This window comes from Chrysemys picta, chromosome 1, assembly GCF_011386835.1.
Source record: "Chrysemys picta bellii isolate R12L10 chromosome 1, ASM1138683v2, whole genome shotgun sequence".
Lineage (NCBI taxonomy): Eukaryota > Metazoa > Chordata > Testudines > Emydidae > Chrysemys > Chrysemys picta.
Genome location: NC_088791.1, coordinates 138,546,299 through 138,574,234, shown reverse-complemented (window position 1 = coordinate 138,574,234; position 27,936 = coordinate 138,546,299). Strand labels below are relative to the sequence as shown.

The following is a 27,936-nucleotide window of genomic DNA, read 5'->3' as shown; positions in this document are numbered from 1 at the left end:
ATGTCTATTTGCAACTAAACTTTTTGGTGAAAACTGAAACAAAAAAGTCATTTAGCACTTCAGCCATTTCTCCATTTTCTGTTATTGTTTTTCCCTCCTCATTGAGTAATGGGCCTACCCTGTCCTTGGTCTTCCTCTTGCTTCTAATATATTTGTATAATGTTGTCTTGTTACCCTTTATGTCTCTAGTTAGTTTAATCTTGTTTTGAACCTTGGACTTACACATTTTGCCCCTACATACTTGTTTTTTTTGAGGGGTGCTGTTAATTGTGGAATGCCCCTCTCTGGCTCCAACCAGGCAAGTCTGGTTAATTCTTCCCAGCCCTAAGCTCAGGATCAAAGGGCAGACTAGAAAATGAAGTGGGGGTGAGCAACAGTAGCCATGGAGTAATGTTTTCAGGAGATGGATTCACTGCTCACCTTGACCATCTGGAGTCTGGGGGATGTCGCTTGATGCAGGTTCCTCCACATTATTGTAATCCAACTGAGAACCACCAGGGAAAGCTCAATCTGGAACAGCAAACAGCACATTCAGCATCTCCTGAACACACCCATTTCCCCAGTAGGTTTTTAGTTCCCCATTAAAGACCTGTTGCCTTGGAGTTTGGGCTGTTTATCATGGAGTTTGTAGGAGAAGTCACAGGTGAACCAGGGTCAAAGTCATGGACAGTGTATGAGAATTTTGCCACCTTTAGTTCCTCATAAATAACAAAGGCCCAGCCCTGTCCCACTGTATCCAATAGCAATTTCGTCATGCCCTTCAATGGGATCAAGATCTGTGCTGGTGAGGCACTAACCCTGGACATATTGGAAGATAAAAGCTGCCACACCAGACACAACAGTTGTGAATCAAACTGAACTGTATAAAGGCATGCTTTAAAGTCTCTACTCCTGGGGGAATTCTGTGCTCCTGCAAGAGTGCAGAAAAACACCCCCACCCCCTGCAGATTCTCTTTACTTTCTGCAGAAAATGGTTTCTGTGGGGAAGCAATGAGAAACTGCACCAGTGTTCATTCACTTCTCCCCAGCAGAGCCCAGGCTTGTCTGTTCCGTCAGCTGTCAGAGAGGTAAATCACTTGCAGGGGGTGTCTGGGGATTCCATTGCAGATCAGGGATGTTAGTCTGAGCTGGGCGGTGGGAGGAAGAGGGGGATTGGAGGGGGCGGTCTAGATGCAGGGGATGAAGCTTGGTGCAGGTTCGGGGGGAGGGGGGAAATGAGGTTTGGTGGGGGGGGGATTGATTGGGGGGGATGAACAGATGGGGGGGGGATGGGAGGACAGGGGAGCAGCTCCCTGTACAGTGACTCCTCCCCCCTGCAACTGGAACCCCTTCCAGAGTCTCCCCTGCAGCGGGGACCCCTGCACCCAGAACCCCCCAACCAAGCCCCCAAAACCAATTCCACACCCTCCCAAGCCTCACCCCCTGCATCAGGAGCCCCCCTCACACAGACCTCACCCAGAATCCCCCACTGAGCCCCCTCTGCACCTAAATCTCCACCCTCTCCGAGCCTCATCCCCTGCATTGGGAGCCCATTGCTTCCTTCTTGTCCTATCCACACCCGGACTCTCATCCCACTGAGCCCCAACCAGTTGCACCTGGACCCTCCTCCGCTGAGCCCTAACCATCTTCATTGGGACTCCCCTGCAGAGTCCCATTTCCCCTACACTCCGAACCCCACACCGAGCCTCTGTGCATCCAGATCGCACTCAGACCCCCTGCCAAGCTGCCTGCACCCAGATTGCGCCACACAGAACCCTGGTACTCTTGAGGGAATTATCCACCAAAAAAATTAAAAAATTTAAAATTGTGCAAAGTTCATATTTTATTTGTCAAAATAACACAGTAACACAACAACAATATAGTCACACCATTTTCAATTATTTTGATAATTTATTTCAAAATACTTGTCAGCAAATAATGGTGTGATTATATTGGGTTATTTTGACAAAAATATGCAGAATTTTGCAGAATTTTAAAAATATTGTGTGAAGAATTTTTAACTTTTTGGTGCAGAATTCCCTCAGGAGTAAGTCTCTTCCTTTTATAAGGGCTTGGGCTACATGCTCATGCTGGAGAGGCAGGGGGCTAAGATCACGAGGCACAGATCGGGGCTGTTTAGTGATAGGTGCCAGCTGTTAAATTCAGATTCTTACATGTTAAGTGAATATTTCTGTATCCTATTCTCTGCAGTTTCTATCCTGGGAGAGGGCACCATGAGCCATGCAGAGAAAGGGTCAGGATTTGATCATACATTTCCGTTAAGAAACTCTTACATCTTTGGCTACATCTACACTACAGGGGGGAGTCAATTTAAGATACGCAAATTCAGCTACGTGAATAGCGTAGCTGAATTCGATGTATCGCAGCCGACTTACCCTGCTGTGAGGATGGCGGCAAAATCGACCTCTGCGGCTTCCCGTCGACGGCGCTTACTCCCACCTCCGCTGGTGGAGTAAGAGCGTCGATTCGGGGATCGATTGTCGCGTCCCGATGGGACGCGATAAATCGATTCCCGAGAGGTCGATTTCTTTAATTTGATGTGGAAATTAAATTCCCCATCTAGATGTGGGTGTCTGTCTTTGTATTCACCGCCCTCCCTTGTTACCTTGTTCTGATGCAGGATCGTTTTCCCCCTCACTATCCCCGGTGTAATACTGCAGCTTCGACACTGAATCATCTGAAAAGGAGACTGGAGAGATGGTAAATGGGATGTTATCACAGTGACAGCAGCAAAACTGGCTGATGGGCAATGCATCCAGGTCCTGGAGCAGGATTTATGGTCTTGGTATTTTTCTCCTTCTAGAGAAGATGCTGAATTCACAGCAACTGACACTGACTTTCCAAGAGAAATATCGTGTGTGTGTGTGTGTGTGTGTGTGTGTGTATGTGTGTGTGTGTGTGTGTGTTAAATGTGACTTTGGGGTGGATAAAATCAGATTGGGAAGATACTGGGAACAGCCATATTGACCTCATGAGGTGAGGGAGGGACTGAGTGAGCCCTTTAACATGGGATCCTTGACTGCTGTGGATTTAATTTGAATCCTTCTCATTAAGTGGGGAGCCTGTTTTCATTCATACGCAGACTGTAAGAATTGGTTTAGAGAGGAATGTTTTTCTCCTCCTCCTGAATGTTGCTACTTCATGGCCTTCTCCAGCAGAAAATCATGGCTCAGGCTGCTGGTCTTTGAAAGGTCCAGACCTCCTCAGCCATGGATGTGACTCCCGCTTTGTTAAGCAAGATACTTCCCCTCCCCTGCCTTGCTGCCAGAGTAGGCCACATCCCTCCAAGGGTCAAAGCCTGTTATCTACTCCTGCCATTAGTGAATAGGGATCTAAGAAGTAGCCTCAAGGAGACGCACTGACCATGCTCAGAGAGCCTGACAATGTGCTAAACCGAGAGCAGCATCTTCCCAATTGATTGACATTGAGTCAAAATGGTGTAAACAGACAGGTTGCTGACCCATAACTAGTTACCCTTCAAGGCTGCAGGATGTACAGATGGGACTGACTGTCCTCAGAATGGGGCTGGAGGAGTCTGCTTGGGAGGAAACTCATTCATTTGAATCCAGTAACTGGCAGGTCTCTCCACAGACCCAGCTCCAGCAGCCATCCAGGACTCTCAGGGCTGAAGGCTGCAGAGATTTAACTCTGAGTCAGAGTATTAGGATGGGAAGTGCATTGGAGATTTGCTCCCTGTTAGGAATGACACACAGACCTGAGCGACCAAACATCTGCTTCTTTCTCATCAGGTTATAATCGATCTCCTCATACACAGCCTCAGAGAAAGGGTCCAAGGATCTTCTGGAGCCTGAAAACAAAGGACAAGGTTTGCACAGGGTCAGAAACTAGGGATGGGAAACCCTATGAGATCATCCAGCCCCTTCCCCTGGGCCCAGCACACTCCCACTGCTCTGTCCAATCTAGATTTGAACGTCCCAGGTGACAGGGACAATGCCCCTTTGATGTTTGTTCTATTGGCTATTTCACTGTCATTAAGTTTATCTTGATGTTCAGCCTTTATGGTCCCTTGATAAATGTGTCCTGCAACTCCTAGTAGCACCCAAAATCATACCTCTTCCATCCTTGTGCTTACACCTATGGGCAAAATAGTACTTACATATCTATGTACTGCCTAGAGACTATCTGGGGAAGAATTAGCTACTATTTGTGCAGTGCTTTAACAATGGAAAGTGCTATCTACATAAGGGTTCATCCACACTGCAATCTGGAGGTGTGATTGCAGCACTGCATGAGTAAACACACCTGAACTAGCTTTCACTGCTATTGTTATACCACCTAGGTTTCACCTACTAGCATGTCAGGCTTCTGTAGTAGATACGGACTGGCTACAGAGCTTTCCTTCCAGAGAGATACTCACTGCATGTGTACATCATAAGATCTTTTAATACTCTGCCAAATATAGCTGATGTTAGGCTAGGTCTACACTACCCGCCTGAATCGGCGGGTAGAAATCGACCTCTCGGGGATCGATTTATTGCGTCCCGTGGGGACACGACAATCGATCCCCGAATCGGCGCTCTTACTCCACCAGTGGAGGTGGGAGTAAGCGCCGTCGACAGAAAGCTGCAGAAGTTGATTTTGCCTCCGTCCTCACAGCGGGGTAAGTCGGCTGCGATACGTCGAATTCAGCTACGCTATTCACGTAGCTGAATTTGCGTATCTTAAATCGACTCCCCCCTGTAGTGTAGATGTACCCTTAGTTGAAAAAACTTATGCCACCTATTGTCTGAACAGTATAATACAGTTAAGTGTTCCTTTAAGTATTCCACTTTAAGTTCTACATTCCTACCATTTACAAAATTTAAACTATCATGCTATCATTGTAGTTCAGTATGAATCAGTCTATTAAGTGTCTGTCTCTCAATCGTACTTGTTTTCTAATTACCCGACCCAAGCACATAACATGGTCATCCAGCTGTACATTAGTTGCAATAACTGGCTACAGGTGGTTTGGAATCCTTGAATCATCTTCTTATTATGCATCCACCATCTGTAGAGTTTGGTTTGTTGATTGTTGTTTCTGAGGAATAAACTGTAGGTGTTGATGGTTTCTGTTGAACTCTCCACTGTTGGTCACAATCACATTTGATCTGAGTACCGAATTATTTTTCTTTGAGACAGCTGGAGTTGTCCATTCTTTTCCTCCACCCAATTTGGCGTGAACACAGTCACCAGATTCTAGACTCAGAAGTTATCTGAGTGACATCTGTTTTAAAAGTGTTCCTGAGCTCTTTCAGCCTTTTTATCCGATTTGGCTACTCTCTTCATATAGATTCTTTTCTAAAGTTGGAACTGTAGTTCTGAGTTTTCTTCCTATCAGGAGTTGTACTGGACCACATCAACACCTGCTATCCCCATATTGACTGGGTAAATGTCACTGTAGGATGGGAGGCAGAGACAAAGTTTCTTGACACTTGACATGACTGCTCCTTAGAGCAGTTAGTCCTGGAACCCACAAGGGGAGAGGCAATTTTTTATTTAGTCCTAACTGGAGCACTGGTCCAAGAGGTGAATATAGCTGGACCACTTGGTAATAGTGACCATAATATAATTAAATTAAATATCCCTGTGGTGGAGAAAACCTCACAGCAGCCCAACACGGTAGCATTTAATTTCACAAAAAATGAGGAAGTTAGTTAAGCAGAAATTAAAAGGTACAGCACCAAAAGTGAAATCCCTGCAAGCTGCATGGAAACTTTTTAAAGACACCATAATAGAGGCTCAATTTAAATGTATACCCCAAATTAAGAAACATAGTGAGAGAACCAAAAAAAATGCCACCATGGCTAAACAACAAAGTAAAAGAAGCAATGAGAGGCAAAAAGGCATCCTTGAGAAAGTAGAAGTTAAATCCTAGTGATGAAAATAGAAAGGAGCATAAACTCTGTAAGTCAAGTGTAAAAATATAATTAGGAGGCCAAAAAGAATTTGAAGAACAGCTAGCCAAAGACTCAAAAAGTAACAGCAACATTTTTTTTTTAAGTACATTAGAAGCAGAAAGTCTGCTAAACAACCAGTGGGGCCACTGAACGATTGAGATGCTAAAGGAGCATTCAAGGATGATAAGACCATTGCAGAGAAACTAAATGAATTCTTTGCATTGGTCTTCATGGCTGAGGATGTGAGGGAGATTCCCAAACCTGAGCCCATTCTTTTTAGGTGACAAATCTGAGGAACTGTCCCAGATTGAGGTGTCGTTAGAGGAGGTTTTGGAACAAATTGATAAACTAAACAGCAATAAGTGACCAGGACCAGATGGCATTCACCCAAGAGTTCTGAAGGAACTCAAATGTGAAATTGCAGAACTACCAACTGTAGTCTGTAACCTATCATTTAAATCAGCTTCTGTACCAGATGACCAAAGGATAGCTAGTGTGAGACCAATTTTTTTAAAAGGCTACAGAGGTGATCCAGACAATTACAGGCCTAACTTCAGTACTGGGCAAACTGGTTGAAGTGTTAGTAAAGAACAGAATCATCAGACACATAGATGAACATGATTTGTTGGGGAAAACAGTCAAAATGGTTTTTCTAAAGGGAAATCATGCCTCACCAATCTACTAGAATTTTTTGAGCGAGTCAATAAGCATGTGGACATGAGTGATCCAGTGGATATAGTGTACTTCGATTTTCAGAAAGCCTTTGACAAGGTTGCTCACCAAAGGCTCATAAGCAAAGTAAGCTGTAATGACATGAGGGAAGGACCTCTCATGGATCGGTAACTGGTTAAAAGATACAAAACAAAAGGTAGGAATAAATGGTAAGTTTTCAGAATGGAATGAAGAGAGGTAAATAGTGGTGTCCCCCAGGGGTCTGTACTGGGACTAGTACTATTCAACATAATCATAAATGATTTGGAAAAAGGGGTAAACAGTGAGGTGGCAAAATCTGCAGAGGATACAAAACTACTCAAGATAGTTAAGCCCAAAGCAGACTGCGAAGAGTTACAAAGGGATCTCACAAAAACGGGGTGCCTGGGCAACAAAATGACAGATGAAATTCAATATTGATAAATGCAAAGTAATACACATTGGAGAACATACTCCCCACTCTACATATACAATGATGGGGTCTAAATTAGCTGTTACCGCACAAGAAAGATCTTGGAATCATTGTGGATAGTTCTCTGAAAACATCCACTCAATGTGCAGCGGCAGTCAAAAAAGCTAACAGAATGTTAGGAATTATTAAGAAAGGGATAGATAATAAGACAGAAAATATCATATTGCCTCTATATAAATCCATGATACACCCACATCTTGAATACTATATGCAGATGCGGTTGCCCCATCTCAAAAAATATATATTGGAATTGGAAAAGGTACAGAAAAGGGCAACAAAAATGATTAGGGCTATGGAACAGCTTCCGTTTGAGGAGAGATTAATAAGACTGTGACTTTTCAGCTTGGAAAAGAGATGACAAAGTGGGAGATATAATTGAGGTCTATATAATCATGACTGGTGTGGAGAAAGTAAATAAGGAAGTGTTACTTAGTCCTTCTTATAACTCAAGAACATGGGGTCACCAAATGAAATTTATAGGCAGCGGGTTTAAAACAAAGGGAAGTATTTCTTCACACAACTCACAGTCAACCTGTGGAACTCTTTGCCAGAGGATGTTGTGAAGGGCAAGTCTATAACAGGGTTCAAAAAAGAAATAGATAAATTCATGGAGGATAGGTCCTTCAATGGCTATTAACCAAGATGGGCAGGCATGGTGTCCCTAGCCTCTGTTTGCCAGAGGTTGGGAGTGGGCATCAGGGGATCGGTCACTTGGTGATTGCCTGTTCTGTTCATTCCCTCTGGGGCACCTGGCATTGGTCACTGTTGGAAGACAGGATACTGGGCTAGATGGACCTTTGGTTGATCCATTATGGCCATTCTTATGTTCTTATGGCACAAAATTGTCACCAGTTTCTAGACACAGCAGTTCTCTTACTGAGTGACAACTGTTGTAAAAGTGTTCCTACACTCTTTTTTTGCCTTTTTTAATCCAATTGGCTACTCTCTTCACATCTGGCCACTTTGGAGATAGATTCCTTTCTAAAGTTGGAACAGTAGTTCTGAGTTGTCTTCCCATCAGGAGTTGTGCTGGACCACATCCAGTAGCTGCTATTTATGCTGATCTGTAACTCAGAAGAGCAAGGAATGGCTCTTCCTATTGCAGGATTTTTTGGCTGTCTGTACAGGTCTCTCTGCCTCTCTATTTGCTTATGGGTAATGTGGACTGTTAGTAATATGACCATACTCATATTTTGTTTAGAATTACATTCTCCTGCAGTGAATTGTGGTCCATTGTTTATCACTAGTTGTTCTGGAATACCGAAATAAACAAAGGTGGATTGTAGTTTTTCAATAACACTGTGAAATGTTTTGTCTTTCAAGTATATTATTTCTATATATGTGGAAAAATAGTCCACTACAATCAGAGAATGATATCCTCTGAATTCGCATAAACCTGCAGCTAGCTTCTTCCAAGTTCTGTCTGGTATTTGTACACTGTATAGTTCAGCATTGTCTCTTGAGTTTATTTTTACTGGATAGCCTTTCAAAAATCCAGTATCAACAAATCCTTTGTGAAGCTCTTCCACCTTTCTCACTAGGCCCATAATGGTGGGGCAGAGAAGGTTGTTGATCTTTGATGCTTTGATCACATGTACTCTGAATGCAAAGCTTTTGTCTTGGTAAATTGTTTCTGTGGTAAACTGGCCCATGCAATCAGAATGCCTCCAAGGCTAGTCAGAGATGTGTCAGGTGACTTCAGCTCTGGGACGGGCTGAAGGTTATTTTCAGTCCCTTCTGAGATGACTGTGACATTTTCTCTTGAGTCAATTTTAAAGTCAATAGCCTTTCTCTGAATATTGAGTTTCACTCTCCAGACAGGCTCCATATCTTCACACATGATTAGGGCTCTACTATATTCAAGGTCTATTTTGATAAATTTCATGGCCATAGGGTTTTCAAATGGGTCAATTTCTCATTTTCAGCTGTTTACATCTGAAATTTTATGGCATTGTAACCATGGGGGATCAAACCCAAAAGGTACCTGGAAGTGGGTCTGATCTCCCTCGCTCTTTCCCCCCCCTCCCAGAGCTGCCATGCAAGGGAAGGAAAAGTCCTGTCTCTCCCCAATCCAGCAGGAACTCACAGCTAGGAGCTCATTGGCAGGAGCACTTCCAGGAACAGGGATATTGGACCCACCCCCACAAGTCTTCTCCAGCTGCAGAAACCTCCATTTCTGGTCAGGGAGCTTCCTGCAGCAGGGGGAGGCACTCGGATGTGGGTCTGATCCCCCCCGAGAGAGAGAGCGGACATGCAGGGGAAGGACAAGTCCTCTCCCGCCCAGCCCAGCCCAGACTTGCAGCTAGGAGCCCCCTGACTGGGGTGCTCTCAGCAGCAAGCGGGAGATAGGATTTCACGGAGAAGGGTTTATTTCACGGTCTGACACACATTTTTCACAGCCGAGAAATTGGTAGGGCCCTACATATTATAGATCTCAGAAACAATGGCTCTTGATTGTCTGTAATATGAATCAACTCCCTGACTACTTTGATGCAGCAAACAGCAGCAAAATGTCCATGTTTTGTGCATTTATTAAATCCTGAGCCTTTGGGTGGACATTCCTCATCTCTTGGGATATGAATTTGTCCTCATCTTATGCATTCAGGCTGTAAGGCTTTTGTAATTGCTTGGAATTCAACCTTCTTAGCCTGGGAGTTCTGTCTCCTTACCTAAGCAGTCTTATGGGAATTACTTGCATTTATTAACAGCTTCTTTCTTTCAAGCTGGTTTCTTGTTTTTCAAGTTTGGCAAGTTGCTTTGGGTTTTGCTGTCTAATCAGCTCAGATTGCTTTTCTCTTTGAATAGCACTGTGTAGGGTGAAGTCTGTTTTTAATTGTAGCTGCTGTGAAAGATTTTTATTTGTTAACCCAAAAACCAGTACTAGTCTGTCTCTGATATTTTCATATTTTTCTGTTCCAAAATCACAGTTTTCAGCCAATGCATGCAGAGCTCTAATAAACCATTCAACATTTTCCCCTAGTCCTTGAATTCTCTGGTGAAAACATTCACTTTCATAAACCACATTTCTCTGAGGTATAAAGTATGCATTAAACTCATCCAGAACCCTTTCGTGGTTGTCTTCATGGCAGTCTTGATTAAAATCATAGGATTTAAAGTTATGCTCTGCCTGCTTCCTCATAGAATAAATTAAAGAGCATACTTGTATATCTTCAGTTTCCTTACATAATTTTGTAGCAATTTGAAATCTTGCAAAATGTTGATTCTAGTCTGTCCATTGTGAAGGTTTATCTAAGCTGAAGTTCTCTGGGGCAATGGAAAGGGGGATATTGATGAGATCCTGCAACCTCTGTTCTTTTTTTTTTTTTTGTCTGCAACTTCTGTTGCTGTTCCTTCTGCACGTAACTTCTGTTGCTGTTTTCCTTCTGTTCTTGTTCTCCTCTGGCACTGCTGAACTTTGGACACCATGTCATCTACACCTTTTACAAGTAGGTGGCAGGGCTGCTATTAGCTGGTCAGACTTCTGTACCACTCATGGACCAGCTATAGAGCTTCCTTCCTATATAGATTCATGCCAGATGTGTTCTCTATAAGGTCCCTTTAATGCTCTTCATGGCATGGCTGAGGTTAGTTTAAATAAATTGCAACATACAGCACCACCTTGTAGCCGAACAGCATAATACAGTTTAGTCTTCCATTATACTGCCAATGCCCCTCTCCTCAGCTACAGCTCCTCCTGCTATTTCAGAGGCATTTCACTCAGTGGCACCAAGAAGGACCCACCTCTGCGCTGTGCCCTGGCACTTTGCACCTGTGCCCCTAGGATGATTAAGACCAGGCAGAGCAGGGCCCCCAGGATAATGCAGATGACCACGGGCATCGTGAGTCTCCCACTGTCAGTCAGAGGGCGGCGTGGGGGAGCTGGATGGAAATGAACATATAACAGAGAGATTATCCTGTGAGAGTCGAGGGGGTCCCAGGGAGCTCCCCAGTCACTCATTGCACAGCCCAAGACAGCAAGGTAATGGGCTGGGACACAGTCTGTGCGCCATGCGGGGAGCTCACAGGGTGCTGTTTAAATCATGGGCTCTGCCCTGTCAGCTGGAGTCCTGCTCAGCACCCGGGTGTCATTCACCCTCAGATTTCATAGACCATGGAAAGGAGCTCCTTCCCTCAGGCTGCAGCTCCTCCTCTGTGACCCAGCACCAGGTAAATTTAACCCTGGATGGAAGGAGATAGATGTTTTACCTGTTCTAGTCAGTGAATCTTTTGTCTCTGTCACACCTGCAAAGGGAAAGGGAGGAGAGTTGGAGTCTGGAGTGGGGGGGGGGGTGAGGTGTTTGTTACCAGGAGAAGGGGCCCTCTGAGAGTCCCTGGGGGTCTCCAGCTGTGACCTGTTCTGATTCCCAGAAACTCCTGCACAGCAGCATAGGGCCTGTATGTTAGAGATTGTGGGCCCAACTTAAGTCCCCTGTGCTGAGAACACTAGTAACAAACCAGCACACTGGGGTCTGTGATGGATGCAGGGGCTATGTGGGCTGATGCCTGAGCCAATCTGGCCCCACAAAGATTCCACCCCACAGCATCCATGATGCTCCTGCACACAGGAGATGGGAAGGCCTGGTCTGGGACCAAGGGGGGGGAGGCAGTTGGATCCATCCCCTCTGTGAAAATTACAGCATGTAGCAGAACCATCTCCTGTCACTCACCTGAGCAATTTACAGAAGCATCTTCCTTATGACCACAGTTACTCTCACCCCAGGGCTTGGCAGGACAGTCCCAGAGAGATGACTCTGTCCCTCTGCAATTCAACGTCTCCACCCAGATGGGACCAGTCCCCTCGCCAAATGCAGCCTCACCCGGGGCAGATACAGCAGATCCACAGCCCAGTTGTTTACACACAACGTTAGCATCCACCATGTCCCAGGAGTCATCACAAACTGTTCCCCAGGAGCCACGGTACCAAACCTCCACTCTCCCCGAGCATCTGTCCTCTCCTTCCACGACACGTAACTTCTCCTGGTCTGGAAATGCAGAAACCTCACATGTTACTGGGACAGCTGGGAAAGTCCTTAGGGACCAAGAGGGAGACAGTGAGAAGCAGAGATACCTGTGCAGATTGTGGAGTTTGGGCATTCACCAAACAGGGTCTGAGATGGTTTTTCTTTTATTCCTATGGATTGAAAATTATGACATGAACAGGCTGAGAAGCATGTGGGATGTAGGAGAGAGTAGGGTTATCGGTATATTAAACCTCTAAATTACAGCAATTTCATAAGCTTAAATCTAAATCCCTAGCAGGAGGTAGCGGGAACACTGGTAGACACAGAGAACAAAGAGATAGCAAGAAGGTTAGGCAAGTGCTTAGGGAAATGCAGCAAAGTACCGGATGGAACAAACCTTGACTGCTGACTAGATGCAGTCCCTGAGCCAGAACCCAGAGTAGAGCGGGGACCCGGCTTCCCCAACCAGCCACTTGGGAAGTGGCACCATAGGAAGACTGGCTGAGCCTGTTTGGGAGAAGAGACACCCCCGCCCAGAAGTGCAAACCACAATAGTGACCTAGCTGGAGGGCTGAGTCACGAAGAAACCGTAGCAGCTCCTGGATCTAGAAAGCAGCTGCAGATAGAGAGACAGAGATGGAGGGATGGTTTGCAACCATGGGGAGAAGCAGAACAACCAGGAGGAGGTGCCATACTGCAGTGAATAGAGCACCCCCATCACACAGACACTTTTGGGGAATTCTGATCTTGACCCAGATTTCACAGGCAGGGTTTCGGGAATCAGCACCTGCAGCAGAGCAGTCTCCAGGCAGCTGGCCTGTAGTAGGCTGCCTGATTGGTGGGAGAGTCTGCAGTGTAGCTCTTGAGTCTAGCAACCATTCAGCGACTGCTCAAAGCATTTCCCACAGCTGCAATACCTCGTGCTCCTGCCTGGTTCCCAACCTTGCTCTTGCTTTGACCCCAGACTTACCCCAGCCTTGCCTTGCCGATCCTGGCTCTCGCCTCTGATTCCTGATTTCTGACTTTGGCTCTGACCCCTGGATCTGAGTTCTGACTACAAGCTCCTGCTCTACCCACTGTACCTGACTCCTGCTCCAACCACTCACCACAACCAGGGCCAACTCCAGGGTTTTGGCAGCCCCAAGCAGCCAAAAAAAAAAAAAAAAAAAGCCACGATTGTGATCTGCAGCGGCAATTCGGCGGAAGGTCCTTCGCTCGGAGCGGGAGTGAGGGACCATCCGCCGAATTGCCGCTGAATAGCTGGACCTGCCGCCCCTCTCCGGAGTGGCCGCCCCAAGCACCTGCTTGCCAAGCTGGTGCCTGGAGCCGACCCTGACCACAACCGCCTATGTCCTTGTCACTGACATTGGGCCCATCTCTGATTGTTTAGCCCAAAAGGATAACCACAGAGATTCCCAAATGACGCTAGCTAATGGGAGGCATTTGTGAGCTCTCACTAGGTGATTGCACTGTGTACCACACAGCTTGCATAAATAACTAATTCCCCTGTTTGTTTTCCATGGGCCTCATTCTCATTCCTAGGGTGGACAATGAAAATATGTCTGGGTCACTGCTGAGAATGTAAGACTGTCTATTCTGAAAATTAAATACATGCAAAATTTCTATCACAGCCTTTCAATGAGTTAAACACGTAGAGGGTGTGTGTGTGCATGAGCACACAGTTTCAGAATTACCACTGCAAAAAATATGGGTCTCTTCTGCACGGTTATCACAGGACTGCTGTTTCCACTGGCCTGATGGGCACTGCCAGAGGGAGCTGTGCTGCTCACGGCATGAAACATGGTCCAGCCACGTCGGACCAGAACCTTCTCCATATGCAAAGTCTTTTGCAAGCTGCCCTCCATCCCCACAGGTCAGCTGTTTGCAGACAATTGCTGGGGTGACTCCAGACATCCGATTGTAGCAAACACTGCCCCACGTCCCATTGTAGAAAACCTCCAGCCGCCCTGCACAGTCACTGTCGCTCACCAGCCTCAGATCTGTGAATTCTAGAAGGAAATGCAGAAAAAGGGAATTTAAATCTTTGATTCTGAAAAGAACTGGGGTGTAAAGAGTGAAATCCCAATGATTGCTAACAATCATAGCTAAAATAAAGCTAAAAAGCTACTAGGGGGGAAGCTGTTCTAGACTTGATTTTAACAAATAGGGAGGAACTCGTTTAGAATTTGAAAGTAGAAGGCAGCCTGGGTGAAAGTGATCATGAAATCATAGAGTTTGCAATTCTAAGGAAGGGTAGAAGGGAGAACAGCAAAATAGAGACAATGGATTTCAGGAAGGCAGATTTTGGTAAGCTCAGAGAGCTGATAGGTAAGGTCCCAGGGGAATCAAGACTGAGGGGAAAAACAACTGAGGAGAGTTGGCAGTTTTTCAAAGGGACACTATTAAGGGCCCAAAAGCAAGCTATTCCGCTGGTTAGGAAAGATAGAAAATGTGGCAAAAGACCACCTTGGCTTAACCACGAGATCTTGCACGATCTAAAAAATAAAAAGGAGTCATATAAAAAATGGAAACTAGGACAGATTACAAAGGATGAATATAGGCAAACAACACAGGAATGCAGGGGCAAGATTAGAAAGGCAAAGGCACAAAATGAGCTCAAACTAGCTACAGGAATAAAAGGAAACTAGAAGACTTTTTATCAATACATTAGAAGCAAGAGGAAGACCAAAGACAGGGTAGGCCCACTGCTTAGTGAAGAGGGAGAAACAGTAACAGGAAACTTGGAAATGGCAGAGATGCTTAATGACTTCTTTGTTTTGGTCTTCACCGAGAAGTCTGAAGGAATGCCTAACATAGTGAATGCTAATGGGAAGGGGGTAGGTTTAGCGGATAAAATAAAAAAAGAACAAGTTAAAAATCACTTAGAAAAGTTAGATGCCTGCAAGTCACCCGGGCCTGATGAAATGCATCCTAGAATACTCAAGGAGCTAATAGAGGAGGTATCTGAGCCTCTAGCTATTATCTTTGGAAAATCATGGGAGACGGGTGAGATTCCAGAATACTGGAAAAGGGTAAATATAGTGGCCATCTATAAAAAGGGAAATAAAAACAACCCAGGAAACTACAGACCAGTTAGTTTAACTTCTGTGCCAGGGAAGATAATGAAGCAAGTAATTAAGGAAATCATCTGCAAACACTTGGAAGGTGGTAAGGTGATAGGGAACAGCCAGCATGGATTTGTGAAGAACAAATCATGTCAAACCAATCTGATAGCTTCCTTTGATAGGATAACGAGTCTTGTGGATAAGGGAGAAGCTGTGGATGTGGTATACCTAGACTTTAGTAAGGCATTTGATACAGTCTCGCATGATATTCTTATCGATAAACTGCGCAAATACAATTTAGATGGGGCTACTATAAGGTGGGTGCATAACTGGCTGGATAACCGTACTCAGAGAGTTGTTATTAATGGTTCCCAATCCTGCTGGAAAGGCGTAACGAGTGGGGTACCGCAGGGGTCTGTTTTGGGACCGGCTCTGTTCAATATCTTCATCAACGACTTAGATATTGGCATAGAAAGTAAGCTTATTAAGTTTGCGGATGATACCAAACTGGGAGGGATTGCAACTGCTTTGGAGGACGGGGTCATAATTCAAAATGATCTGGACAAATTGGAGAAATGGTCTGAGTTAAACAGGATGAAGTTTAACAAAGACAAATGCAAAGTGCTCCACTTAGGAAGGAAACATCAGTTTCACACATACAGAATGGGAAGAGACTGTCTAGGAAGGAGTACGGCAGAAAGGGATCTATGAGTTATAGTGGACTACAAGCTAAATATGAGTCAACAGTGTGATGCTGTTGCAAAAAAAGCAAACATGATTCTGGGATGTATTAACAGGTGTGTTGTGAGCAAGACACGAGAAGTCATTCTTCCGCTCTACTCTGCTCTGGTTAGGCCTCAGCTGGAGTATTGTGTCCAGTTCTGGGCACCGCATTTCAAGAAAGATGTGGAGAAATTGGAAAGGGTTCAGAGAAGAGCAACAAGAATGATTAAAGGTCTTGAGAGCATGACCTATAAAGGAAGGCTGAAAGAATTGGGTTTGTTTAGTTTGGAAAAGAGAAGACTGAGAGGGGACATGATAGCAGTTTTCAGGTATCTAAAAGGGTGTCATAAGGAGGAGGGAGAGAATTTGTTCACCTTAGCCTCTAAGGATAGAACAAGAAGCAATGGGCTTAAACTGCAGCAAGGGAGGTCTAGGTTGGACATTAGGGAAAAGTTCCTAACTGTCAGGGTGGTTAAACACTGGAATAAATTGCCTAGGGAGGTTGTGGAATCTCCATCTCTGGAGATATTTAAGAGTAGGTTAGATAAATGTCTATCAGGGATGGTCTAGACAGTATTTGGTCCTGCCGTGCGGGCAGGGGACTTGGGTCGATGACCTCTCGAGGTCCCTTCCAGTCCTAGAATCTATGAATCTATGAATCTATGCCTGTCATCGGGTGTATGTACTCCACGCTCACCCAACAACCAAAAGGTTAATACAGACACTGCTAGCCACTGGTGATTGGCAGCCTTACAGCAGCTGGTAAGGGGAGGTGACTGGACTCGATGACCTCTTGAGGTCCCTTCCAGTCCTAGAATCTATGAATCTATGAATCCTGTGCATTATTTTGCAGACGTAAGTGCCAGAGACAATCACTCCAAGAAGCAGAGACTCTTCTGGACGTCACAGGCCCATTAGAAATACAATGGTTACCTCTGAAAAATCGCCAGTTCCCAGCAGTTATACACACAGATACCTGCAGTACAGCAGTGACTGCCCTCCCAACACTAGAGAAATGCTTCAATATCTCCAATACCCCTGGGTGGGAACCGATGGGAAATGGTAACTTTTTAATCATGATCCCTGTAAGTAGGTAGGAGAGACAGCAAGGGAAAGTCTCAATCATTCTCAGCTCTCTCCTCAAATCTCTGCCCCCTCCATTAAATAGCCTGGTAACCAGGCTCACAAGAGCATTCCCAGACCAGACCTGAGCAGAGAACTCCCACATCCTCTTTGTGTTTGCAATTGTGCTGGCCCCAGCCCCTGGAAGGACATGCCCAGAGATTGGATTCGTTCCCAGAGCAGTTCATGTCATCCAGCCAGATCTGCCCGGATCCTTGCCCATAATGAGCAGAGACAGTTGCATTGATGGCGTGTCCACATCCCAGTTGTTTGCAAACGACATTGGAGTCTGACAGATCCCAGGAATCATCACAGACTGTCCCCCAGCTGCCATTGTAATAAATCTCCACTCTCCCGGCACAGCGACCTGCCCCATTCACCAGTCTGATCCGCCTGCTTCCTGCAAGGATGAATCCCAGTTGTTAATATGCAGTATAATAATAACTGAACAGCTTCCAGGCAAAGTAATGATGATACTGCAATGGTTGAGATACTGAAATACTTTAAAAAATCTGTCTTTGCAAGAAACACAGAAAAGAAAAGAAGGCTGTAATGTAAGGAAATGAGGAAGATTTTTAGAGATCAGCTTTGATAAACACCAAGTGAGTGTAAGGGCCTAATTCTGAACTCCTTATTCATCTGAGTAACCCTTATGGGTAGGGACTTACCAAATTCAGTGTCCATTTTGGTCAATTCCATGGTCATAGGATTTTAAAAATCATAAATTTCATTATTTCAGCTATTTAAATCTGAAATTTCACAGCGTTGTAATTACAGAGGTCCTGACCCAAAAAGGAGTTGGGGAGGTTGCAAGGTTATTGTAGGGGACGGGGGAGAGGGGGCCTGGTTGCTGTACTGCTACCCTTTTGCACTGCTGCTGGCCGGGAGCCCAACTTTGAAGGCAGAGCCACCACCAGCAGCAGCACAGAAGTAAGGATGGCATGGTGCGGTATTGTCACCCTTACATCTGCACTGCTGCCTGCAGAGCGGAGCCCTCAGTTAGCAGTCACCATTCTCCACCCACCCAGCTTTGAAGGCAGCAGCACAGAAGTAAGGGTGGCATGGTATAGTATTGTCACCCTTACTTCTGCACTGCTGCTGGGTGGGCACTGCCTTCAGAGCTGGGCACACGGCCAACAGCTGCCGCTCTGTGGCTGCCCAGCTCTGAAGGCAGCACAGAAATAAGGGTGGCGATACCACCACCACCCTAAAATAACCTTGTGACCCCTCCCCCCACAACTCCTTTATGGTTCAGGACCCCCAATTTGAAAAATGCTGGTCTCCCCCATGAAAGCTGTATAGTATTGGGTAAACGCACCCCAAAGACCAGATTTTACAGGAGTAGACCAGATTTCACAGGCCTTAACATGTTTTTCATAGCCGTGAATTTGGTAGGGCCCATCTTATGGGGCTCATCACATGGGTAAGAGGTACTAGTGAGACTAAGGTTATGCAGAATCACCCCTTACTGGAAAGTCTGAATATTTTCAAACTGCTCTTAAAGGATAAGCATCAAGTTGTTCAAGGAATTATTAGACAATAAATTTAACAAAAAAGAAATAGTCTTTTAAATTGTTATAGAACTAGGGTAGACACCAGAGGATTAGAGAAACGCAGACATGGTAGCAATTTATTTCAGAAATATAGGGAAAGAAAGGCAATTTGATCCATGTGTCTACAATAAAGTCCTGGACACTTAGGGCCCAATTCTACCCTGCTGAAATCAACTGTGAAGCTCCCGTTGACACAATGGGAGCAGGAATGGACCCTTAATGTGCCTTAGTTACCCTGCAGTTGGAATGGGCATGGAAAATAATTTCAGTGCAGTAACATAGAGTGCATGATATAGGGATATGTTACTTGAAGGATACCGGGAATACCAGTGTTATGGTTCTATGTTTACTTTTACTTTGGGGTCTTAAAATAAATAATATACCATCAAAAAGAATGATAGAATTATCTTGTACAATAGTCATCTACAACCAAGAACAATGAAAAAAATCCCATCACAGATTCCTGTCCCCCCTTTTAAATAAAGGAAAATTGCACAGTTATAAGATTAGGATTTAACAGTGTCACATTACAACAGCAACTTTGATGTATTTCCTAAGTGACAGAGGGTTAGATCCACAAAGGTACATAGATACCTAACTGCCTCTTTATAAATAGATAATATATAAATCATTACATATTTATTGAAGCAGGGAATTAACTCTCTCACATTCCACACAAGTGCCCTGGCCAGTAGGCTAGAGTCAGTCTCTTGCTTTTTCTCTGATTCAGTGACTAATTATTTGTACAAAGTGGAACATTTCCAGCAGGAGAGACCCACCCCAGCATACCCTATAGTAACTGTAGCACTCACCTGTCTTCACATCCCTGCTCCAAATCAGACAGAGCAGGGATTTGAACATGGATTTCCCACATCCTAGTTGAGTGCTTTAACTACTGGGTTAAAGAAGTGAGTTCATGGCTGAGAGTCCTGAGCAGAGCTAGGTGCCTACCTCTGACCAGCGTGTCAGAGGCCTAACGCTTAGATCAATGACAGTTAGGCATCTAAATAACTTTGTGTATCTACGCCCTACTCCCTTCCTTGGCATTTCACTGCTGGCAAGTTTAGCTGGTTCCCTGTTCAGCTTGCAGGCTTCTGAGGTGTCTAACTCTCCCAATGCATTGTATGGGGAGCTGGGCACATGACTCAGGGTTGAGGATCTCATTGGATGGCAAGACACCTAGGAGTCAGGCCTTGCAATGCCCAAGTTCCTTCGGGGATCTAGCCAAGAGCCACTATCCATGGCAGTCTTGGTCAAAACAGATTACATATGACTTCCTTTTCTTACTATTGTTTTCTGATTCAAGACAGCACGTTTGTTAAGATTTTAACATAAATAAGCCACTATATACACTAGAACTGTTCAGGAAATTCATTCTTTTTTCCCACACAATATTTAGATGACCATGAATATTTTTTTCTCTTCTGCAACTAAATTTGGATTCTTCAACAAAAATCTGAACATTTTCAATGGAAACAGACATTCTGTGAAAATCAGTAATCTTATTGTGAAGATTTTTCATCATTTTTTTTATCAGCTCCAATACATAAAAATATATGATAGAGAGAGAAAAGACGGGGGGAGGTTGCTGCATTTTATTAACCCTATAATGTGGCTATGCTTGGTCTGTATATAATATGATATTTTTTACTGTAAATTGGCAAAAGTTTGAACTTCAGATCCACATTGTTTCAAGGACTGCTGAGATTTCAGCACAAGGTGGGGTGGAGGCAGGCCCTGGGGTGGGTTATGTTCCCATTGAACAAGGACAGGATATTTATAAGATTTTCACACTAAGTCACCTGAGCAAACCACACCGACGTCCTCAGCAATTCCTGCCTGGGCTGTCTCAGACGTGGAGTTGTCACAGAGAGTCAGACGAGTCTCATTTCCTGCACACTGGACCCTTCTCAGCCCCACAGGGCCCGTTCCTCGCTCAGACATAGGGGGGTTATAAGCTTTCTCAGCGACTCCGCACTGGAGCTGCCTGCACACCACGCTGGCATCGTTCATGTCCCACTGGTCATCCAACACTCTGCCCCACACGTCATGGAGGGAAATCTCGACTCTGCCATCACACTGACTCTCTCCATTCAACAGCCTGAGCGACTCAGAACGACCTGGGCATGGAGAGACAGGAAATGCACTGAATAAAACTCCCCACCGGTACTGCATTAGAAATAATGCACAGGTGTGATGTGAAACACAGTTTTCTGTGGCAAGTGGAAGGTAACCCTCACTGCTGTGCAGTGCTACAGGGAACAACCTCTCTCAAGGGCTCCATTTATCTCTCTACTCAGAAATGCAGGGGGTGATGGTGGGAAAGGCTTCCCCAGCTCTGAGGCCAGATCCTGTGAGGAGCTGGGCCCCTCCTGTACGATGCAGAGCGCTCTCACTTCTCTCTGGAGTTACTGTGAGTGGAAGGTGCTCAGGAACACCTGGCAGATCAGGTCCCAGTACAAAAGGCCTCCGTGCTCACACAATGCACTGACAGCGGAAGCACTGTGAGATCGCTGTGATTTACAACAGGAGTCTGGGTATTGGCCTACTTCCCTGCTGCAATTCCCAGATCCAGCACTGCCAGGACACGTGGCTCCTTTAAAGAAAACCCTGCCCTGTTTTCACTGTTCAATGTACATTGGTGACCTGTGATCACCACCTCAGCTCCAAACTCATAAGGAGCTAATACAAAAAAGGCTTTTCTGCACCCAGCAGGGTTTTTCCAGGCCAGGTCTACAACTCTGAACACTTGAGTTTCCTTTCCCATGTACTCTAGCTATTGGCTTGGCTGGAGATGATGCTTGGAGGGGTGAGTGACCACTGGTCAATGGGAAAGAAGGTCCCATTTTTTCCTCAAATATATATATATGTTTCATTTTAAAAGTTTCAATATATATATATATATTTCATTTTAAAAGTTTGTCCACTGTGAGCACAAAGTTGTTGGAGTTCCTTGTGGGAGAAACCAAAACCCTTTCATGTGTTTACTACCATTGGAGATTTTTTTATACAGTGTATACGGCACCTTGCATTTAAAAGGAGCCAATGTGCTCCCAAAGCATGATTTGTAAACCAGTTAAAACTTCCTAAATAAATATACATACACAGATTAGTAGTGATTCATAGCTCAGGATGGGCTTAACGTTGTGCATAAGACAGGGAGTCAACTACTCTTTTCTATTAAAAAGTTACACAGAATCATAGAAGATGAGGGCTGGAAGAGACCTCAGAAGGTCATCTAGTCTAACCCCCTGCTCAAAGCAGGACCAACACCAACTAAATCATCCCAGCCAGGTCTTTGTCAAGATGGGCTGTAAAAACCTCTACGAATGGAGATTCCACCACCTCCCTAGGTAACCCATTCCAGTGCTTCACCACCCTCCTAGTGAAATTGTGTTTCCTAATATCCAACCTGGACCTCCCCCACTGCAACTTGAGACCATTGCTCCTTGTTCTGTCATCTGCCACCATTGAAAACAGCTGAGCTCCATCCTCTTTGGAACCTCCCTTCAGGTAGTTGAAGGCTGCTATCAAATCCCGCCTCACTCTTCTCTTCTGCAGACTAAGTTACATATGGTCTGATTCTCCCATTAAGGCTCCTTTACACTGAGTAGCTGGGGTTAGTGAGAATCGGACCCAGTGTACTCTCCCCTCACTTACATCACAGATTCTTCGCACTGCAGCATTTGACTTTGTTTCTCCGACAGGAAGGGAGAAAAGCAGTGGGGAGGGGCCATGGATTGTAGCTGGATACTCTGGGCCTCTGTTACATTGTGGGCAACCAACCTGGCAGGTCACACCCTAGTCACCCTTTGAGGGCTGAGCCAATAGAGTGGAATGGGAGAAGGGTTATAAATAGTGGAATTAAAGGGCTTGTCTGCACTTGAAAGGCTACAGCGGCACAGCTGCAGTGCTGCAACTACACCTCTGTAGTCCTTCAGTGTAGACACTACCTAGGCCAATGACAGGGGTTCTCCCATCGCTGTAGTTAATCCACTTTCCCAAGAGGCAGTAGCTAGGTTTATGGAAGAATTCTTTTTTCAACCTAGTGCTCTCTATACCAAGGGTTAGGTGGGTTTACCTATGTCACTCAGAGGACTGGATTTTTCACACCCCGGAGTGATGTAGCTTGGTCAACCTAATTTTTTTATATCAAATGCAGCCCTGTGGCCTCTGTGGCTCATAGATGAAGGACTGAGAGATCTATCTGCTGTGAGGGCTGCTTCCAATCCCTGTACCACATTAAATATAGGCTACAGATTTCTGTTTCACCAGCAACTGAGAGCCAGTGAGCTCTTAACCCAAGGGCTGGAACACTGCTAGCAGCTGAGATCCCCAGACTGGTTGGTTGCTGACCAAGTTCTGAAGTGTTTGAAACGACTGAGGTGCTGCCATTTGTCAAACTCAGAAGAATCCAGGTGACACACACCACATGTTATGACTGCACTGCAAAGCCTGAGAAATCATCTCTGAGAGAAGATCAGTGGGGAATGTGTTTTGATGTGTGTGCTGAAGTACAGAACATGTTAAGTTGAAACCTTATATTTGAATGTTTGTAACAAACAAGTTTCAGAGTAGCAGCCGTGTTAGTCTGTATCCGCAAAAAGAACAGGAGTACTTGTGCCACCAGTACTCCTGTTCTTCTTGTAACAAACAAAAGAGGGGAAGGCTGTATAAGGAAAACCAGTAGATTTACTGTCTAACAGATTTTTTTAAAGTTATTCATAGTATTCCAAATACTATTTACGATGTTTTCAGTGTGCATTAAACGTTTGTTTTACTAAGGTCATGTCTGTACTACAGGTGCTACAGTGACACAGCTACAGCATTCCACCTATGACACTGTATCACCATACTGTAGATGCTTCTTGGAGTGACAGAAGAGGCTTTACTATTGCTGTAGGTAACTCACCTCTCTGAGTGGTGCTAGCTAGGTCAATGGAAGAATTCTTCTATTGTTGTCTACACTGGGGGTTAGGTTGGCACAGCTACAATGCTCAGGGATGTGAAGCCTATGGATCCTATTGATTAAGGCTGGTAAGTGCCTAAATCCTTTTAGAAAATGAGACTTAGGCTCCTAAATCAGTGCAGAGATGCCTAAATACCTTAAAAAATCTGGGCCTATGCCACTATGGGTAGCCCTCAGATAACTTGCCATCTATCAGCCAGTGTTGCTTTCTAAGATGGGGAGGGATAGCTCAGTGGTTTGAGCATTGGCCTGCTAAACCCAGGGTTGTGAGCTCAATCCTTGAGGAGGCCACATAGGCATCTGGGGCATAAATTGGTACTTAGTCCTGCTAGTGAAGGCAGGGGGCTGGACTCAATGACCCTTCCAGTTCTATGAAATACAGGTGTGACATTGTGCAGTCTATATGGTTTTATTAAAAACATGATAATAAGTGAATATAATGTAACTGGAATATGCTTCATGCAAAAGGTCTCTTGTAAGGTATCATTACAAAGCTCATAATCTACTGAGTGTGATCATCCTATTTGTATAAATGTATCATTCTTGTATCTAAAACTAGAAATATAAAATATAACTCTGAGGGCCTATTGTAATTATGCAAAGTGTGGGCCATTAATGGTGGTTTGGAAGCTTGATGATTCCCATTAACCAGGACCATTGTCTGCAGATGGCTGGTTTTTTACCTGTGAGTCTTCCTGTATATGTGTGTGCTGGCAAGTGGGTAATGAAGTCTTGCAGTGACATGTGATCATGTCACCTGAAATGGAATCCATCATTAACCTGGTGCTTTTCCAGGAAGGGGGGGTGGAAACCCAGAGGGACAAAGGGTTCCCACCTTATGCAAAAGATATATAAAGAGGTGGAACAGAACCAGGTGAGAGGAGAGAGAGGAGCCAGCATGAAGAATCCCCTAGCTATCACCTGAGTTGGAACAAGAGCTGTACCTGGAGGAAGAATTGTGCCCAGGCCAGGAAGGTGTCCAGCCTGAGAAAAAAAACTTACTGAAGCATCTCTGAGGGTAAGATTATCTGTATTCAGTTTGATTAGACATAGATTTGCACATTTTATTTTATTTTGCTTGGTGACTTACTTTGTTCTGTCTGTTACTACTTGGAACCACTTAAATCCTACTTTCGGTATTTAATAAAATCAAGTTTTACTTATTAATTAACTCAGAGTATGTATTAATATCTGGGGGAGCAAACAACTGTGCATCTCTCTCTATCAGTGTTATAGAGGGCAAACAATTTATGAGTTTACTCTGCATAAGCTTTATACAGGGTAAAACGGATTTATTTGGGTTTAGACCCCATTGGGAGTTGGGCATCGGAGTGCTAAAGACAAGCACACTTCTGTGACCTGTTTTCAGGTAAACTTGCAGCTTTGGGGCAAGTTATTCAGACCCTGGGTCTGTGTTGGAGCAGACGGGAGTGTCTGGCTCAGCAAGACAGGGTGCTGGAGTTCTGAGCTGGCAGGGAAAACAGGAGCAGGGGTAGTCTTGGTACATCAGGTGGCAGCTCCCAAGGAGGGTTCTGTGATCCAACCCATCACAATAGGTATATCTCCATATATTTTTGGGGAGGGATAGCTCAGTGGTTTGAGCATTGGTTGGCTTAAACCCAGCATTGTGAGTTCAATCCTTGAGGGATCCATTTAGGGATCTCGGGCAAAAATCTATCTGGGGATTGGTCTTACTTTGAGCAAGGGGTTGGACTAGATGACCTCCTGAAGCCCCTTCCAACCGTGATATTCTATGAGGAAGTTTTTGACATTGGATGAGGGAAAATCTGTGGAGAAGCCTGCAGGAAAAAGGACCCCTGAGTATTTGTGTTGCATTGTAGAGGAGGATCTTCATCAAAGCACCAGCTGCTCTCACTAAGAGCAGCATCTTTGTGAAAGTTCCCAGCTGGCTCTGGAGCCATCTGAAAACCGGGATCTTTGGAAAAGAAGTGACTATTTCTATGAAGTGTTGTGGGGAATTAATGATCTATCAACCTACACAGCCACTGAGCAAACTCTGCAGCTGAGGGCTGCAGTCCACCAGCACACAACCCGGGATGGACGGGGAGGGGGACATTTTGGCCAGGAACACCAGGGCAAACACCTACTTTTCCAGAGTGAAATGGGATTGTAATGGCCCCACAGCTTGGATGAGATCTCTGTGTATAGGTTGCTTCTGCAACACCAACCTCAACCTGATGAAGGGCTGAGTCAGCCCTGCTGGGACTGAGGGAATCTGTGAATCACAAACCCCAAGTTTATCGCACAGAGCCATTCTTTCCGGTTCACGCTAGCGTAGTGCTGGGATCCACCTTGCCATCCCTCACTGCACCCAGAGGAGTCTCTGATCTGAGGAACTTAAACAAGGAGAGCAACATACCGATACCCCTACTTACCTTAAGTACAGTAGTCAATGGGACTACTCATGATGATCCTAATCTGGGCAGTACACTGCACTGTAACTAACATATACAGTCTATGTTAAACTTACCTGAGCAAATAACCCCGGCCGTGTCTCTGGGGGAGCAGGCTGGGTTGCCCAGGGCCATGCGAGAACAATCCCACAGGCAGGATTCAGTCCCTTCACAATGAAAAGCGTCACTCCATACGGTTCCGTTCCCTTCCCCGAAATGGACTCCTCCCCGGATCGACTCGGCGTAGCCACAGTTCAGCTGATGGCAGAGGACGTTGGCATCTTGCAAATCCCAGTGGGAGGCACAGAGGCTTCCCCATGTGTCTCCATGTCCAATCTCCACTCTCCCGGAGCACTCGGTGCCATTCACTAACTTGCCACCCGGGCACCCTGAGCACGAGGAAAAGTGAGTGTCGAGGTGGCGCAGTGATCAGAGTTAAGGGCAACGACTGGGAGGGGAGTGGGGAACAGGAAGGGATTGTTGCTCATATTCAATACTAGCAGTTACTCTGTGGGGGCTGTGGGGCTATTCCACACCAGCACATTCACAAACTGATACTTGATCCATCTTACTTAGTGCGAAGGGAGGACAAGGGACCAGAATTTGGTTTCCTTGGTACAGTCCATACTCAAGGCACCACAAGCATTTCACAGAGGGATCAGTTCCAGCAGACTTGGCTGGTGCAGGGACAGGGCGCCAATTTAGGGGCCAGGGCCCCACCTGGTGTAAATCAACATAGCCTCACTGAGCCCAATGGAGCTTGGCCGATTGACACACTGTGAAGATCTGGCTGAGGATGTTCCCCAATCCCCAATTCTTTCCTTTCCCACTGCAGCTCACCTGAACACACCACGCTGGCTTCGCTCCCAGGGGGACACTCAGTTGTGCCCAGCGCAGTAACAGGACAGTCCCTCAGGCGGGATTCGTTCCTCTCACAGCCAAATGTGCCGTTCCAGACAGGCCCATCTCCTTTGCCAAAGAGCTGCCCTGCTGGAATTGACAGGGCGAATCCACAGTCAAGCTGCTGGCAGAGGCTGTGGGCAGCCTGTAAATCCCACTGGGAGTCACAGAGAGTTCCCCAGGTACCTCCGTGGAGAAGCTCCACTCTCCCCGAACACCCTGTGCTGCCGTTTGCCAGTCTGTACCCGCCGTACCCTGAGAACAAGGAGAAGGGAGATCAGAGGAGACAGTGTTTTCCTGTGGAAAAATAGTAAGTGATCACATAAATAAAATCTGTATCATAATCTACACACATATGGGGATTGCCCAGGTCACATTAACTCTGGCATTTCCTAGCTTTCAAGTGCTCAACTTGTAACCTAAGTTACTTTCTTTTAACACAGTGTGTTTTGGGGAAGAGGCTATTTTTTTTAAATAAAAAAAATAAATGTGGATCAAGAAGTCCAGTTAGCCACTGGGCCCCTGTGTGCACCCCTCCAGCTGTGATTCTTCCGAAAAGCCTGAGCTTGAGCCTGACCACCAACTTCCATCCAGATCCCACATCCTCCTCTGCTTCCTCCTCTTGGTTTCCGGTTACAACTTCTCCAATCCTGGACCCCCTTCATTCCCATCGTCTCCACCTTCCACACCCATCCCCATCATCCCCTCTCATGCCACCATTCCTAACCTCATGTCCAGCCCCCTTCCTTCCCTCCTCCTCTTGTTGTCTCTAGAATGCCCACTGCATCCCTAAAAAGATCACAAACACCCACAACCTTTTCATCACTCACTCACTCCAGCTCCTGTCTCTCACAGAGACCTGCATCCCTCCATCTGACATTGCCTTTGCAACTGCAGTTTTAGAGGCCTCTCCGCCTCTCACAATCCCAGCCCTGAATCATCCGCAAAGAAACAAGCTGAGTGTGTTGGACTTCTCTGCTCTCACATTTTCTTCTCCTTTGAGCAGCACTCCAACCTATTCTTCTCTCCTCTCCCCCTCTATGTTACTGTCAGCTGCTGCCTACCCAGCTCCTCCTCATCAGCCTTTCTCTGTGATTTCAGCTCCTGGATCTCTCTCTTCCTCTTATCACAATCTTCCACATTCAT

At 45.5% G+C, this 27,936-nt stretch overlaps 1 protein-coding gene across 1 annotated transcript; it reads right to left on the bottom strand.

The window, feature by feature from the left end:
• Positions 1-505: 505 nt before the first annotated feature.
• On the bottom strand, positions 506-27,936 carry LOC101953985 (antigen WC1.1-like). The gene is made up of 10 exons (XM_065553065.1): positions 27,855-27,936; positions 26,977-27,045; positions 26,731-26,880; positions 25,968-26,279; positions 20,310-20,627; positions 17,040-17,354; positions 13,739-14,053; positions 3,716-3,808; positions 2,606-2,677; positions 506-510 (listed from the first exon to the last, which is right to left on the bottom strand). Exons 1-10 carry the CDS (start codon positions 27,934-27,936, stop codon positions 506-508), a joined length of 1,731 nt encoding a protein of 576 aa, XP_065409137.1.

Bases quoted from the DNA above. Each gene is read 5' to 3' on its own strand.
- LOC101953985 (XM_065553065.1), bottom strand. From the start codon at position 27,936: ATGAATGTGGAAGATTGTGATAAGAGGAAGAGAGAGATCCAGGAGCTG. The intron at 27,046-27,854 runs GTAGGCAGCAGC...CCTTGTTCTCAG, and splicing joins GGCTGATGAGGAGGAGCTGG to GGTACGGCGGGTACAGACTG. The intron at 3,809-13,738 runs GTAATTCTGAAA...CTTTGTTTTCAG, and splicing joins GACCCATATTTTTTGCAGTG to GCTCCAGAAGATCCTTGGAC.